This window comes from Talaromyces proteolyticus (assembly GCF_021365285.1).
Source record: "Talaromyces proteolyticus strain PMI_201 chromosome Unknown BGW36scaffold_16, whole genome shotgun sequence".
In the NCBI taxonomy this organism is placed as follows: Eukaryota; Fungi; Ascomycota; class Eurotiomycetes; order Eurotiales; family Trichocomaceae; genus Talaromyces; species Talaromyces proteolyticus.
Window position 1 is genome coordinate 72,050 of NW_025764292.1, and position 16,503 is coordinate 88,552.

Here is a 16,503-nt window from a genome sequence, read left to right on the forward strand (position 1 = left end):
TTATAATATATCAATGTCTTTGACTACCTGAAGCTTTAATATTAACACAAACAGTGTGAGCAACAGCTCCTAGGACTGTTAATCTATCAGACATTGTCACAGTCAAAAACTTGTATTATGATGAACCATTGAATGCCTATAATCTAAGCCTATATCGATTTTTTCTTGATATGTTGAATCTGTCCCAGAATAGTACTCTTAAAAATGCTCTATGGGAGATAATTCACTTTTCTTGTTCCCGGTTCCAATCAGTAGGTCAGAAAAACAGCATGTCGTTCTTGTGGGGAGAATAATCCTCTTAGGGGGACCATGGAACCAAAAATAACGAAGAGATCGTAATATCTGAAATAAATGTCGATTGATTAAGTTTTATTTGAGCCTCCAGTTGTTATTAGACTTCGGAATGGTCAATTACCTTTTGTTTGACTCGAAGTTTGTGGAACTGGAAAACAGATAAATTGATGACCATACTTTATATGTTTGGGAAATAACTGCAACATTAATTCCCCAACTGCTATGCGGTACACCGTCAACTGGGCCAGCATTTCTCAATTCAACAAAGCCATTCAGTACCCAATCCATATATTAGGTTGTCCATCATCCCGAGATAAATTGAAATAACCAGCATTTTCTAGGTTCGACTGCAGTGTTCTAAATTTGCCCCTTTTAGCTTTCCTTTCGAAGAGAATATCAATTTCAAGGTAACTCAAACCAAACGTTTCAGGAAGTCTAAAATAACACCAAACGATGCATAAAAGGTTTGTTCCAATGAAGAAGAAACACGTCTTTCCTTTCCAATCCCACGCAGTCGGGTTTAGCATTTTCGTGGTGATGGTATTTATCAGAAGAAGTGAGACATTGTAAGCCACACGAGCAAGGACAAGTGTCTTAATACGAAGCCGGGTGGAAGGGACTTCAGCCACTAGGACATAGCAGACGGGTCCTATCGTTACGTTGTAAGTAAGCGTGAAAAGGAGTACCGCGGAGCCAAGGACCCATGCCTGGGCGCTGGATCGAACAAGCAAACTGACGATTCCACCGACAATCAGAATAATAAACGTGGCCAAAAGCCCCGAGACATACAAGCGGCGACGGCCAATGGATGGGAGGAGGAACCACGAAATTATGCATCCAAGTATACCGAGGCTAGACATCCCCATGGCAAGATTAAAAGCGTTCGGCACTGAGAGCCCTACTTGCTCATTAAAATAAGCCACGTATGCAGTCAGTCCACCACCAGAAAATGCTTGTGATAACCAGACAAGGCAGGCAATTTCTGTGCGCCGCAGATCGGTTCCCGTGAAACATTTCAAGTATGACTTGCGGCCGTTACTCATGTATTTTTCCATCTCGTTTGTATGTTTCATCATTGCAATGGTCTCGTTAACTCTGATATTGTCCTTATTCCATTTTGTCAGCCGTAGAATAGATTCTCGAGCTTTCTCAGGTTTCTCATGTTGTATCAACCACCCTATGAAATTCAAAGCATTAGTTAACCATCAGCCAAACACCCTATTTTGACGATACTTACATGGACTTTCTGGTGCAAAAATAATGCCAGAAAGTATCGTTAAAGCGAAGGCCCATTGTAAAGCAAACGGCACTCGATAAGACCAACGTGTTGAATTTCCAATGAAACCGCGCAGTACGGCAAGAGCGATAAGTTGCCCTACCCACCAAAACATATTTATATTTGCTAAGATAGGTGCCCGTAAGGTGACTGGCATGATATCAGCGGCATACGTTGCTGCCAGAGTCTGAAATATTCCCCATGGAATACCTTTGGCATCTAGTATTAGTCACAATTCGAAAATTTGAGCTGATAATTCCACAAAGCATCTTACCGCATAAAATTTGGGCGGCCAGTAACATTTGAATATTTACTGCAAAAAAGGCCAAAAATACGCTTCCGCATAACCAGAGAAGAGCTGCGATTGTAGTGCGACGATAACCAATTCTATCAGTGAGAAATCCATTACCGAATAGGCCAATAAGCTCTCCTACCAGCGAGGCGTTGATCAGTGCTGCCTGCCATGCGGAAGAGATTTGATATACTCTTTGGTCTAGAGGGGCATCCGGGTTGACTGGGTGGCCGTATGACTGCCTAAAGACTGGAAAGGCGAAGAAAAAGTTCACAAGAGCTTTATCATAGCCATCCATAATAATGACAAAGGATACAATGACAGACCAGGCAATAGCCTTAGGGTAAAGTCTACAGCCACCAAGGAATGTTGTCCTGTGTTCCGCATCTGTCGCCGCTTTTGCACCAACAGACCAGCTCTGTAACCTGGGCACAACTTGAGCGACCCCTGCGTCCAATGAAGGTAATCCTACATCCGCTTGAGCAGCAGGCCCTGATACGCTATTCGGCGCCAAGGCTTGCAACCCATCTGCAGCTGGTATGAATTCTGGCGCGATCGACGTTATCTCTAGGTATTCCCGAGACTTATCTTCAGACACCTCTCCGATCCTTGATGAGCTTCTACCGGTCGAGGGAGTTTGCATTGTTTGTTGCCGCCTATTGAAATGGCGGCGGTATGGGTATATAGAGACATAATGTAATAGATGAAGATGACATCCCGAGAGATACAGGCGATTGCTTTATCCTTGTAGAACGTGGCAACCTGCCACTATAATGTTGTTGCCATTGCGATAATTGGCTGTTTGTATTGAAACTTTCATAGTCATGACGTGCTTGAAAACGGAGTGGAGAAGCAAACCAGGCCGTGACAGGAGAGACCGGAATAGAGTTTGAGAACCCGTACGAAATTATATCTTTTCCGCCGCAGGGATTGAGCTTCGTAAGGAGGCCCCACGCTAGACCGGACCTTAGGTTTTATGATGATATCTGAGTTCTTAATAATAATAAATATTGATTTTAATAAAAGTATTCTTAATAATAAATTAAATATAAATAGATGATCCACCTGATATAACTAGGGGACATGTGCATCGATGTGATATGTGACATAAATAACAAGTTTTCTTCTATCCTTTTCTCGAGGAAGTGCTGTAGACAGGGAATACTAGGTTTCAACTTTGAAGCAAAAGGACCAGGAGCTATTTCGAATACAATGCTTTCTATTGTTACACTAATTTGATTTGCAGAGTAGCAACTATCTATCTATCGTAAACTTCAGTGGAGTTGGCACGGGGTACCACTGTGGCCGGCCGATCTACCCAGTCCCCGGCATCACGACCACTCGGCAGCATTAACACGGTCTGCGCATGATCCTCTTCAGTGCCCTAGTTCCACATCTCAATAACCTCCTTCTTCAATTGGCACCGAATTTTGTCACCAGGAGCCTGGTCGCACAAAATTAGATCGTTAATCTCTAGTTCCTGACTCCAGGACTCCCCAGCAACTAGGCCGATCCATCTTCCATCCTTGCTGACATTCACAGCAGTCTCGGTATCGTATTTTAAGTCCGTTATGGCACATTTCACACTTGGATCCTCACAGTGCTCCCATTCGCTGTTCCCCCGGGACCGAAAAATCCATATGGAGGGTACCATAAGATGGAAGGCATGGAACATTATCGCCTTCGTCGCCGGTTCCCAATCAGCGTCTCGGTCTTTTGAGACAAGACCTTGATGTGTGACTATTTGTACAAGCTGAAAGCTCTTAAATGTCATTTTTGCTTTCAGCGCCACCCACGTTATCAATCAGAATCGGTGTCCCTAGACCATACAATAATCCAGTTAGTGATATTCCTTGCAAAGAGTAGATTTATAATGTGGTACATTGGGGCTCTGGGCTATCTGGCCGTGGTGTCTCATATACAGAAGTTGGTGGCTCCTCAACCATAGATAACTGCACACGAGGCGTCCCCAAAAGAACGGCACGAGGTAGACCACCACGCGATCTACTCTCATTCTCTTCGATACTCCCATCATAGCATCGAGCCAACTCTCTAGGATCCCCGCAAAAAAACACGTACTTTCACCAGGCTTCAGCTCAGACAGACCTTCGGTATTTCGCGGAATCCGAGGCTCTGCCGAACCATGCATACGCCGTGGCTCAGACGGTTTATTCGCTCTTTTCAGTAGGCTGTCGGCGTTGTATCGAAGGAGCACTAGGCCCTCGGAGCCCCAGGCATCCACGGCAGCAGGCCAGGAGAACGAACACGGCCGGTCGTGGCCGTCATTGTCTCGATGGATACGGAAGACAAGGCCACTATTGGAATTCCCTTTGGCAATTTTGGAGTCGCTGAGTCCTTACAGCTCTAGCAAGTGTGAGGCTTAGGATATCAGATGTATTAGCTGTAGCCTATTGCTCGGTTTAGCAGAGTAAGTACCTTTGCTGCATCGGCGGGTAGGTAATTCAAAAATGGAGCGATCTGTGCATCGTCCATGAGAGTCTTTTTGGTTTGATTGTATGAATTATGGGATGAAAGTGATGGCAGTGAGGTATTCCGAATCGCTTCAAACAACTCTGCACTGAATCCGAGTCTGATGATCAACGTTGATCTGCATTGGAGGGGTAGGCAATAGAAAGAAAGCTAAACTAAATCGATTTGGCTCTATATAAGCGATAAAGTACGTGTGTCGATGTCAAGCTTTACTAGGGTGGTAATGTCATTGGTACCCAGCTTAGTCTCTAAGATGATGCTCATAGGGTCTTGTCAGGAACTGAGTTTACCCTTATTTTGGATGTCTTAGGGTCAACCCCCCGACCTCCTTCCAACACTACGGCTCGCATCTATCACTAACGCCACTTCATTGGACAGCGCAAGCAAGTCACCGGCTTCAGCCATACAGACAACATCCAGATCGGCTCCACACCCACGAATAGTCTTCGTCATGCTCTCGAGCGAAGATAGTTAACGCCTCCTTCTTAATATTGACCCCTCAGAAGGCTTTGAGACGACTACACCTTGATAACTTCCATGGAACTCTCATTAAATTCTGTCTGACTCTTATGCCTGTACTTTATAGAAGTTTTATAACCTTTCATTTCTATTTATAAGAGTTGCTAATTTCTGGATACTCGATTTTCCGCAGCGACGATTTCCTCCTGCCTGAAAGGTCGTCGACCATTTCCCGGAACGGTAAGGACTACAAGCCAACAGAGGGCCCTTGTCGCTGGCATCAAGCTGCGCCTCAAATTTTCTAAGCTCGTCCTGTACTTGTATCAATGGCCTCGCCTACAACTTGTTGAAACAATGTATAATCAGAAAGCTCCGGTAACTAGCTACGAATTCGCGAAGACTCAGGTAACCATTTAGCGATTCGTGAACTGGATCGCAATCAGGCCACGTCCAAGATTCTCGCAAGCGACGAAGAGGCACCGAGATAACCGAATGACATCCTGTTTCGGCGTTTTCGCTGAACTATTGATCTGATTCATTCGCCGCTTCGATTGCACCGATAGAGTTCTCGGGAAAATGATCCGATGTGACTGGCCCAGGCTAGTGCCTCTGATTCCTTCATCAGATTGCTGTGTTTGCTACAAAATCATCAGCTTCTCAAAATTGTCTCATCACAGACTTCTTACAGTTTCCTGGTGGGGTTACTTCCACGCGACCTGGATTGGGGGGGGGAAGTCTTCCTTTCTCACCCCGAGATGCGTCGGCTCGGCCATGGTCAAAGTAGACATAATGATTACGTACAAGGAATGAAAAATCAATTCCATAAACTTGATTCTGGAGTAAAATCATCGTGAAGATGGTGGGCCTGGTTCGTTCCGTGCGATGGAATGAATGGGTGGTGATACTGGTTTCTGTCGACTTGACCGATTGTTTGCTTTCTCATGCAGTGATGACGAAACTTGGAACTGTGCGAGGAGGTCAGGTCCTCAGTCAATTGCCCATCAGTTCGCAGTATTACAATGTATGGGCCAAAAGAACCGGTGGGTCATTCCCTGGTTTAATAATACCTCCAATGGCTTAAACATCCAGCCCGACCGATGACGGAGAAGTAGGCGGACAACACAAATATCACACAGTTGCATATGGCGTTTAGTCATCATGAACAAATGGCTCCTCGCCTCTCTCCATCCGCCACCGATTTGTCGCCTCTAACGCCCTCGGCAACCCTTCAAAAAACCACCCCCATTTCCTCAGAAATCCTTCAGACATCTCCCAACCCGTGATGTCCCAGGGCGGCGACCACGCAATGATGCCGCGTCGCTGGATCTCGTCGTCGGGAAAGCCCTCGTACAGCCCGCCGATACAGTCGGCCCACAGCTCGTCCTCGTCGAAGGTGCTGGAGGCCCGGATCAGGCGGTCTCGTACCTCGGGATACGGGAACAGGTCGATCCAGTCGCCGTGCGGAACCGTTTGTTGAAGGGTGGTGGGTAGGAGTGTTGAAGGGAGTAGCTCGGGCTTGGTAGGGTAGGCGATTACGTGGATAACCTCCTCATCACAGTCGAGCGGTGTGACGAGAATACCCGAGATTAGAGTTCGGTTGACGGCCAGGGCGCGGAGGGCGTTGAATTGGAGGAGTGTGATGAGATGGTCTGGACAGAGGGAAAGACCATGTTAAACTGCTCTTTTCTAGATTTATCTGGCAGCAAGGGAGTTCTCGCATTGTATAGTTGCTTGATACGGGATGCCGGGATGATAGAGACGGATTGCTGCTCGATGTCCCAGCATTCCACCAATGCTTCTGATTTTATCAGTGTCCCAGTTGCGGCACTGGATGCTTCGGCTTTCTTTGCTAGGGCTTTGCGTTTTCCTACTGGATTGTTAATTTCGATAATTGGGTACCCCTTGATCGGGCTGGTCCTGACCCCTGATTTGGACGAAAAAGAAAACGAGGCCTTACTTACGGTATGCCCTTGTGTTGAGTCTAGTCTGTGCCCGTCTACGCGCTGCGGCATCCTTGGTCCCAGTCCAGTCGTCTTGCCCGCTTATCGCCTGTATGCAGTGAGCAAGTCATGTTTCCTTGGTGATTGAAGGTGGCCTGTACGTACCTCGGCCAATTGCGGCATGGACGCAAGTTGGAGGCGTGGTCCTGTTGAAATTGCAGGCTGATACATACTAATCATGATGCTAGCGGTTGTTGGAATTGCGGTGATGATGAAACTGGTGATGAATGATGCAAGTTTCTTCGGGCCGGCCAAGGCGGTTTATGCAGCCTGCTCACAATGACGAGTCGTGACACTCGGGAACGGGGGAATAGTTATGCCTACTATTATTCGCTGAGGCGCAGACAGCGGTTGTTGAAATGGAACGATATCATTGGTTACTATTTCGATATCTAACTATATTAGGTCTAGCGTCATGCAGCCTGCTCACGTTGTGGACTAGGATCATCGAAATATACATGCCCATTGACAACTCATAAGTTATGATTAATTTAGACAGTAGCTACGGTGTTGGGGTTCGGCAGTGAGTCACACGCTTCATGCAGCTGGCTCACTCGCTCACTCGTTATTCTCCTATTGGTCCAAAGCTTCAATATGTCCAAATTGAATGTGACATGATTGGTCCAAGGTCATGCAGCTTGCTCACGATATCTGATGCTCGGAATAACATCCTAGGTGCAATTATCTCGGACATTGTTCAAGAAGAGCAATATAAAGATCCTAGCAGCACCTTAATCTCGACGAATATTTTCGCATCATCAAATACATAGAATTCAATCCAAGTCATTGAATTCTCTGTTTCTTGGCATTAAACGTTCACGCATTGGCTGAAGTACTCATTTTGAACATGACTTTCCATCCCGACACTCTCCCTGATCTCAAGGGCAAAGTATTCATCGTCACAGGTGGGAATTCGGGTATGTAAGTCTCTCCTCTCCCCTCTCCTCTCTCGCCTCTCACCACGAAGCCCGAATCGCTGATCTCACCAAACCACAGAGGCTACTACACCGTAGCTTACCTAGCAGAACACGGCGCCCATGTTTACATGTGCGCCCGATCCCCAGAGAAGGCCGCAGCAGCCATCGCCAGCATCAAGAAAATGCACCCCTCAGCCAACATCGACCTCCTGCAAATGGACCTCATGGACCTCACCAGCGTCGTCACGGCTGCCAAGCACTTCCTCGCCCTCGAAACAGCCCTGCACGGCCTGGTCAACAACGCAGGCATTATGGCGACACCCTTCGAAATGACCAGAGATGGCTACGAGGCCCAGTGGCAGACCAACTACCTTGCGCACTGGGTTTTGACAGAACACCTGCTTCCTCTGATGCTGCGGACCGCCAAGACGCTTCCTCCCAGCAGCGTGCGCATTGTAAACCTCACTTCATCGGGCCACTTAGGCGCACCTAAGGGCGGCATCAATTTCAAGGACCTATCGCTAAAGGATAGCGGCCCCTGGTCGCGGTACGGACAGAGCAAGCTCGCCAACATTCTACACACCCAGACCCTGCACAAGAAGTACGGGCCCGGCTCTTCCAGTGCGCGGAACGGGGAAGGTGAGATCTGGGTTTCGTCAGTGCATCCAGGTCTAGTTGAGACGAACCTCGCCACATCGGTGGGGGAGTCGGGGTCGGGCATGATCGGTGTTTTCTCAGTCTTACGCATGTGTGGACTGATATGGCCTGCCGATAAGGGGTCGTGGACCAGTTTGTTCTGTGCGGCGAGTCGGGATATGAAGGCGGAGCAGAGCGGAACGTATTTCGAAATTTTCCGGCGGTTTGGGGAGCCGAGGTGGCAGAGCAGCGCGGCAAAGGATGGGAAGCTTGCAGGGAGGTTGGAGGAGTGGACTGGGGAGGTGATGAGGAAGGAAGGGTGGATTCTGTAATGGCGTCAACTGGTTTCTGTATTTTCGATTTTATTAATAGATTTATTGTTCTATATTATTATATATTCTTATTTTCCTTATTTATTCATGTACGTTTTTATTTACTTTTATACTTTTAAGTATATAGTCCATAGTTTAATACCCAGTGATTCTTTATTTAATATCGAGATGTTTATATCAAAAAAATAACAGGCCCTCAGAACAACAGGAAACAGGACACCAGCGAATGCGCTCTCCCAGGTCGCACCATTGGTTTCGCTGGGGCTGGCGGAGCTTGAAGTCGTAGTTCCTGTGGTAGATGGCGGAATCTGAAGCCTTTCAAATGTAGGGGTAGATATATTGAAGAATGACAAATTTCTCCAAACTCAATCCCGAAGGGGGACTGTTTTAAATGACTATCCTACCAAAAAGCCAGTAGACGGGAGGGCCCCAGGTCAATGCTTTTGTAGTTTGATTTAAACTTGATAAGGATATTTCTGTTCTTAATTATAATTTAGTGGTTCCAAGAATATTACTTGACTCATCTACACATGCTACCTGCGGCCATAGTTAGAGCTTATGGTTCGACATGACACTTAATATGAATAATAACAATAAGATAGGTTGATAAATGTTGACGAGAATAGATTCGTATTGTGCTCTTAACCACTTCAACTTTCCTGAAAAGGAAGCCATGGCTGTTGCCCTGTACCTTAACAACTGCCAAGGGCTGTTTTAACATCATAGAACACGAGAGACAGGCACAAGGGGGGTAAATGGGGTGATATGCAGATAGTTTTCATAATCAAAGCTTATGTGGGGCATAAATGACGTGATGTTACATTAACCAGCAAAACACAACCAATTAGCAGCTTTAGATCTGTTTAGATCTCTTATCGGCAGATCAAGCAGGCCGAGCATGATGATCGACAACAAGAGCAGCCGCTGACACGAAAATCAGATTCGGGTCTGACGGCTACAATTGGTAGCTCCTGATCAGGTATGATGGATGTGCCGCTACAGCGAGCTAGAGAAACCATGCATAGTCGTGTTATTACTGAAGCTCGATTGTCCTGACATTAAATTTCTGTTGTCACCTAGTTACTCTCGATTCTATGGTTGTTATTACAAGAGGGTTACATGATCGGACTGTAAAGTCGACACATGTCCGTACATCTATCCATATATCCAAGTTAACTCCACTACTTGGTCTCATAGAGTCATTAAACACTGCATCAAAGTAGGCACTCTCATAGGTAGCAAGTGACTAAACTGCTAAGTTGGGCTTGGCGAATGACGAAGTATGATAAACGACTAGGCGCTGTACATCATTGCTATTTTTGGGGTAACAATCGATGTGCCATGCAACTGTCAGATAAATCAATAAATCGATAGTTAAAATTCGTAAAAATTACAAAGGACAGGATGGGATAATTCCGTGGGGCTATGGGCTTTCTCTGCTCGTGCCGTTTCTGGTATTTTTCTGCAAGCACATCATCACTTTTACCTGCGATATTCGTGTTAGTTTCCTTTCTCCGTTATTAGTCTGCTGTCGGAGCTTTGTCCATCATGTCTTGGCTAAGTGAAGCTATATCCAGTCCCTGAATACTCAGATGGCGTGCTCTTGCGTTTTGCGGCTTGGTTACATGCAACGCATTAGTAGCGGATGATATGATTTCCATCTAAAATGATAAGGTCGCATCACTTTATGTTCTTATATCTCAATCGCAGGGTTTATTATTTTTGGCAACTTTGAGCCAACATCACCTCATTTGCTTCAGAGTAATATAAATTGGCCTTTATTCCCCATCAACTCAATGCGATATCTTCAACCATCTACACTCGAAATTCTCACACGGCTTCTGCTATAAAGGTTGCATCAAAACAATGGCACCCTCCACCGTTGCTTTTTCTTTGGTTGCTCTCTCTGCTGTCGCCGCAGCTCTCCCTGCGACCCCTGCCAGCCAAGGATTTTCTCTGCAGCAGGTTGCTGTCCCCAAGGGCGTCGCCCGCCACCCAGCTGCTCACCTTGCAAAAGCCTACTCCAAATACGGTGCTGCTGTACCTAGCAATGTTGCTGCAGCTGCAGCTGCCACTGGTTCCGTGACTACCACCCCCGGCCAGGGAGAGGAAGAGTACATCACCAAAATCACCGTTGGAGATGCCACTCTTAACATTGATATTGATACTGGCTCCGCTGATCTGTAAGATTTATTCCTACTTTTCTTCCCCAGCCAAAGATTCAATAGAGTCGAGTATGTGAGAACAAAGTAGTGGAATCGCTGACTTTTTCATCCCAGCTGGGCCTTTTCTTCCTTGACCCCTGCCTCCGAGCGAAAGGGCCACAACTACTACAAGCCCGGTAGCTCCTCCAAGAAGCTTGAAGGCTACACCTGGGACATCAGCTATGGTGACGGCAGCTCTGCCAGCGGTGACGTCTACACCGATACCGTCAAAGTTGGCGGCGTCTCTTTTGACAAGCAAGCCATTGAAGCCGCTACCAAGGCTAGCAGCGAGTTCACCCAGAACACCGAGATCGATGGTCTTCTTGGTCTTGCTTTCAGCAGCATCAACACTGTCAGCCCCAAGCCTCAGAAGACTTTCTTTGACAATGTCAAGGACTACCTTAGCAAGCCAATTTTCGGCGTCCTGCTAAAGCACGGCGCACCCGGTGTGTACGATTTTGGTTTCACCGACGACTCCAAGTACACTGGTGAGATCACCTACACCGACGTCGATGATTCGGAAGGTTTCTGGTCTTTCACTGCCGATGGATACTCCGTTGGCTCATCCAGCGAAGACTCCGTCTCCGCCTCTGAATCCGTCACCGGTATTGCTGGTATGTAACACACTTAACAAAATATGCCTGAGGCATTTCCTTAGTAAACGTTACATCTGCCCTTTAAACTAACATAATCTCGTCTAGACACCGGCACCACCCTCCTCCTCGACGACAGCATTGTCGACGCTTACTACAAGAAGGTCGACGGCGCCGAGTACGACTCATCCCAGGGTGGCTATGTTTTCCCCAGCAGCACCACTCCCCCCGACTTGTCTTTCAAGATTGGTGGCTACACTGCAACCGTCCCCGGTAAATACATCGCCTTTGCATCCGTCGGATCTGACCAGATCTACGGTGGTCTCCAGTCCAACTCTGGCATCGGTCTATCCATCTTCGGTGATGTCTTCCTCAAGAGCCAGTACGTCGTCTTCGATTCCGAGGGTCCCCAAATTGGTTTCGCTGCCCAGAAGTAAGGTGGCAGAATCCACGGCGAGGGGGTTTGTGGTAGCCTTTTCACATATGATCTTAAGAGTCGGTTTTATGCGTTTGTATTTACACGTTATGACGCTCTATATAGTCTAATCACTTAGGAATTCCAATGGAAATATAGCATTAGAGAAATTCTCTTTTGGTCTCTAAGTTAGCCCGTCGATCGGATTCGATGTAGACTGGTGTATAGCTTGAGTAGCTAGTATTGGCAGACCATATTTGGTCTAGGTTATATAAATATGTAGAGGTAGACTTAATAGTACACAGTACGAAAATTCATTAACAGAGTTCTTATTTTCACTTATACTATTAGTAAACGCAAAATATTATAAAGAGCTGTCAGTGTTCTCTTACCATATAATATCTAGTAATCTCCACACACTGATGAATCAGCGGGTATCACTATCATATCAGGCAAGATCTTAGCACTCAAGAGTATTCACAGGCGACACGCCAGTACCACCAGTCTCTAGCAACGCCATTGGAAGGATCCCCGTTATTGCAATCAATGTAGCTGGTTTGCGAAGTAGACGGCGCAGCCGTGCAACTAGCTGTGAGTCCACCATCACAGGCAATACTCCCGACGTCGCTGCATTTGATCCGTGGTAAAAACACGACGAATGACCGGTCAGGCTGAAACCACCCAATTATGTCGGATACCAAGTTTCCGAGGCAGCGCTTACAGTAGTGCTATAAATTATTGGATTCGCCTTGTGATCACAGAGGCGCCAGACACCGCATCCTTGTCGAAAGAAACGCCATCCAACCTCCAGGTGTTTATTGAGCCGCTTTGTCTGGCAACCAAAATCTCTCTTGTATAGACCTCGAAAATGTACGATGGAGTCGGGGCCGCAATTGAAGTCAATCATGGGTTACTCTCGTACATAGTCTCTGAAATGTTATCACCATCTCTATGGAGGTTTTATCTGACTAGGCAGGGCACTTCACTAGCCAGGAGCGGCAAAGGGTGCTTGGTCGATCGGGTGAGCAGTATTCGAAAAGCACTATTAGTCACAGTTCATTGGACATGATCTCCAACATGTTATTCTTCTTCAACCGCCTCAGGAGAGTTTATTGCGTGTCGCTGGCGGCATGCTCAGGAAGAGAATCCCATTAGCTCCGTCCGAGCTTACCGATACGCATAAGCGTGCTATTTGCCAACATCCGGAAATCCTGGAGCTGAAACGAGAGAAGAAAGAGCTTCTGGCGGAGATGCGATCTCTGGCCTGCACTGTGAAAAATACCCAAAAGTCCTTCCCACACCTTATCAAAGGCACGAAGCTGTCAGCAGAGAAATAACCAAACTTCGCAAATATTTGGCAACCGATACGTGAGAGACAGCCAGAAAGGATTATTTCCCTATCGCACCTGTACTCGAACTGGACCGACAGATCAAGCGGCTGCTTTGCGAACATGAGGTTGAAACATGTGATGCTGACAGCTCTGACGATGAAAACTGGGAGTTGCCCAACCCGAAATACGTTTTTCCTGAACGGGCTGGCCTCGTGGAGATCTTTTGCGGGCCCGAAGCGGAGAACTATGACGAGGACAAGCTGCTCGCGCGTCGTATTCAGGTTGCCAAGGACATGGTTGCGCTCCTGAGGCTCTGCGAGCCCAGCAGGCGAGGCAATCGTGTTGATTGGAAATTCGACTACGAAAATGATGAGCCGCCAGACCAACCAGAGGGACCCTCGCCTCGTGAAGAATACAATATGAAATGCCTAATGGATGTCTGCATAATTTGCTATGTTATATCCTATCGCTCGGCGTCAAACCCTCCTCCGCATAGATCTCCTTCCAAGCGACCAGATTCTCTTCGTCGTCATCTCATCGACTCTTATCTGCTCCGTGCACACACACGACGGGATCAGCTGCAACGGTGAGGCTTGTCCCAACCTTCCTAGCTTTGCCAAAATCACTGAATTCTTGGCCCACGCCCGTACGGAGCACAAATATGATATCAGGATTAAACTATGTCATCTCTCCGGAATGCCACAGTTTATCCTCAGCGACGGTCCCTCTGGAGAAGCGTCCACAGAGTTAGAGACTCAGCAAGCCACCGAAACTCCCGCCTCCTCACTCAATTTTGACATAGCGAATCTTGACCCTCTGTTGATGGAATCCGGTCCCATCACCGTGGTGAAGTCCAACGTGCCCACCAAGCCTCTGGAGCCTCTGTTTCGTCTATTGGATGTCCAGTGACGAGCACCGATTCAAACATGGTGGAGACTTTCACACAGCGAGTGACCAGTGGAGCAGTAAAGACCGCAAGTCTGGAATCCGGTCCCAAGCCGGTATCTTCGCCAAAGCATGCGATGCCGTCGTATCGAAAACGTGGGTGCTCAGAGGAGCAATCTATAGGAAAGCAAAGGGGGCAATGGCGAACAGGTAAATTGAAAGCGTCCACTATCAAACCTACGCCCCGTTGGTCAAAGCAATTACGAGCTCGGTGATTTTTGGACTGGGAATTTTTTTATTTTGTTTGTATATTTGATTGCAATCCTGAATGCCTCAATAGTTTGTAAATTCTACCTCGAAAAGTCTTCCTCGCTAAACAATAAAATCAACCCTTAGATATCGTTTCTCTACTTAACAAGCTAAAAAAATGACTAGAGATATAACGGCAGTCAAGAGTAAACATTAAGAAATGAGAACAAGGGCCCAACCTGGTCAATTACTTCCAGCATAATATTTCCCCATGCAGCAGACCAAACCACGCCTGTTCATCCTCGACAAACTGCCTCCATCCCTTAGAAATATTTTCCAATTCCTCCTTTGTTGCATAACCTTCCTCGACAGCCGTCTTCGCCAAGCCCGAAGATCGAACCCTTTCCTCCATCGATCCACCCCAATACTGTCTCTCCTCCGGATTACTAAAGCACCACGACCCAGTGCTCTTCCTAATACTCGCCCGATCAAATCCAGCCTCTTCCGCCCAGACATGAATATACCGTCCAGGATGCGGATTCCCGCCTTTCGCCTTTCCCATTCGTTGAGTAATTTCGAGCCAGTTGTCGATCCCGCGATTTTCTGGGTACCAGATCATAGACGCGGATTCCCTTGCTGCGACAATCCCACCACGTTTCACAACACGCCTCATCTCGCATAACCCTTTGACAGGATCAGCAATATGTTGCAGCACCTGATGCACATGAACAATATCGAAGGTATTATCCGGGAACTCGAGAGCGTGGATATCGCCCAGCCGGAAATCGACGTTAGTCACGCCTTGCGAGGCGGCCAGGTGTCGAGCCTGGTCGAGCGGATCAGGGACGTTTTCGATCCCTGTGACATGACCCTGGTTTGCACGGCGGGCGAAATCAACACTGATTGAGCCAGGACCACATCCGATGTCCAGGATTTTGGACGTCGGAGTTATGTGTGGTAGGAGGTAGGTGGCGGAATTGGACGCTGTGCGCCAACTGTGGGTTTTGAGGACAGAATTGGAATGGTCGGTTATGTAGACAGCCATTTTTCCTTATTAGTATTCGGTTTGGATTGATCGAGCTGGCAATTGTTTAGTTTGGCAAGATTCAATCAAGATTAAATTTAATGCGTTTTATATAGACGGTACGCAAATGTCTGTAGGACAACCGTGATCGGAGTTCCGAACCCGGCTTCCGAGGTGACTAACCACACCAGCAATTTCGAGTCACCATGAGGCGGTCGCATTCGCTTGGCCACATATATTCCTTCTTTGACTAGCATGTAATCACTATTCAACCTTCAATGGCTCCCCGTTTCATACCCAAGCCAGGCACCGCTCCCAACGTCCCTCGCGACGCTAAAGAGACCTATAATACTCTTAAACGTGGAGGAGTCGTCATCATCCCGACCGATGTCGGCTACGCACTCTTGGCCAGCACACAGGCGGGAATCCAACGGATTTTCTCAGCCAAAGACCGTCGGGAGGGCCACAACATAGGCATCATCGGGACATACAAACAACATCGAGAGATTCACGTGCTCTCCGAGGCCAAGTTTGAGATGACACGGGTCCTGACAGAAGATATGGCGATGATTGTTGGGATCATTGCCAAATACGATACCGAAAAGCTTCACCCGCGTTTGGCAACTCTCGATCCCGCTACGCTATCCCAGGTTACCAAGGGTGATACGGTCAGTATCGCAGTTCCTGAAGGTCCATTTCTGCAGGAACTCGGTCGCCTTTGCGATGAGGACCCCGAGGGCATGTTAACATTCGGAACTTCGGCCAATCTGACCGGCCAGGGGCAACGATTTCGGATCGAAGATATTGAGCCGAGGGTGATTGACGCGGTAGACTTGGTGGTGGATTACGGTCTACAGAAATGGCATGTGTACAGGCGCGGTGGCGTGAATTTCGATGCAGAGAACATGAAGGTGCTGCGGAAGGGAGCCGGATACGAGGTCTTTCGCGACCGAATGGTAAGATGGTTTCCTCATTTACTGGAGGAGGCCGGTGTAAGCATTGAGGAGGATCCGGATTACAAGACTAGCGAGTCTGGAATTTGTGCGAAATAAATCAAAGTCTTCTGCAAATTGATCCTACACATAAAGCTTCCTCTGCTCTTTTTT

The 16,503-nt window shown here is 47.4% G+C and overlaps 7 protein-coding genes across 7 annotated transcripts; 4 read left to right on the top strand and 3 right to left on the bottom strand.

Moving 5' to 3' along the window:
- Positions 1-566: 566 nt before the first annotated feature.
- Positions 567-2,505, bottom strand: BGW36DRAFT_442092 (general substrate transporter; the record flags this gene model as incomplete). The annotated part of the gene is made up of 4 exons (XM_046221570.1): positions 567-1,471; positions 1,532-1,780; positions 1,845-2,330; positions 2,487-2,505. 4 exons carry the CDS (start codon positions 2,503-2,505, stop codon positions 567-569), a joined length of 1,659 nt encoding a protein of 552 aa, XP_046065396.1.
- Positions 2,506-5,857: 3,352 nt separating this feature from the next.
- On the bottom strand, positions 5,858-6,991 carry BGW36DRAFT_442097 (uncharacterized protein; the record flags this gene model as incomplete). Its single annotated transcript, XM_046221571.1, has 4 exons — positions 5,858-6,460; positions 6,550-6,678; positions 6,773-6,860; positions 6,917-6,991. 4 exons carry the CDS (start codon positions 6,989-6,991, stop codon positions 5,961-5,963), a joined length of 792 nt encoding a protein of 263 aa, XP_046065397.1. The 3' UTR covers positions 5,858-5,960.
- Positions 6,992-7,322: 331 nt separating this feature from the next.
- On the top strand, positions 7,323-8,857 carry BGW36DRAFT_391522 (uncharacterized protein). The gene is made up of 2 exons (XM_046217599.1): positions 7,323-7,732; positions 7,808-8,857. Exons 1-2 carry the CDS (start codon positions 7,659-7,661, stop codon positions 8,694-8,696), a joined length of 963 nt encoding a protein of 320 aa, XP_046065398.1. The 5' UTR covers positions 7,323-7,658; the 3' UTR covers positions 8,697-8,857.
- Positions 8,858-10,316: 1,459 nt separating this feature from the next.
- Positions 10,317-11,967, top strand: BGW36DRAFT_330687 (aspartic proteinase II-1). The gene is made up of 3 exons (XM_046212818.1): positions 10,317-10,879; positions 10,976-11,514; positions 11,602-11,967. Exons 1-3 carry the CDS (start codon positions 10,563-10,565, stop codon positions 11,928-11,930), a joined length of 1,185 nt encoding a protein of 394 aa, XP_046065399.1. The 5' UTR covers positions 10,317-10,562; the 3' UTR covers positions 11,931-11,967.
- Positions 11,968-13,038: 1,071 nt separating this feature from the next.
- On the top strand, positions 13,039-14,148 carry BGW36DRAFT_433745 (uncharacterized protein; the record flags this gene model as incomplete). The annotated part of the gene is made up of 3 exons (XM_046221315.1): positions 13,039-13,229; positions 13,292-13,825; positions 13,911-14,148. The coding sequence occupies 3 exons, from the start codon at positions 13,039-13,041 to the stop codon at positions 14,146-14,148; spliced, it is 963 nt and encodes a 320-aa protein (XP_046065400.1).
- Positions 14,149-14,435: 287 nt separating this feature from the next.
- BGW36DRAFT_391526 (putative UbiE/COQ5 family methyltransferase) lies at positions 14,436-15,592 on the bottom strand. The gene has a single exon (XM_046217600.1). The coding sequence runs from the start codon at positions 15,416-15,418 to the stop codon at positions 14,621-14,623; it is 798 nt and encodes a 265-aa protein (XP_046065401.1). The 5' UTR covers positions 15,419-15,592; the 3' UTR covers positions 14,436-14,620.
- A 37-nt stretch (positions 15,593-15,629) lies between these two features.
- Positions 15,630-16,469, top strand: BGW36DRAFT_391527 (DHBP synthase RibB-like alpha/beta domain-containing protein). Its single transcript, XM_046217601.1, has one exon. It carries the CDS (start codon positions 15,676-15,678, stop codon positions 16,447-16,449), a length of 774 nt encoding a protein of 257 aa, XP_046065402.1. The 5' UTR covers positions 15,630-15,675; the 3' UTR covers positions 16,450-16,469.
- Positions 16,470-16,503: the final 34 nt, after the last annotated feature.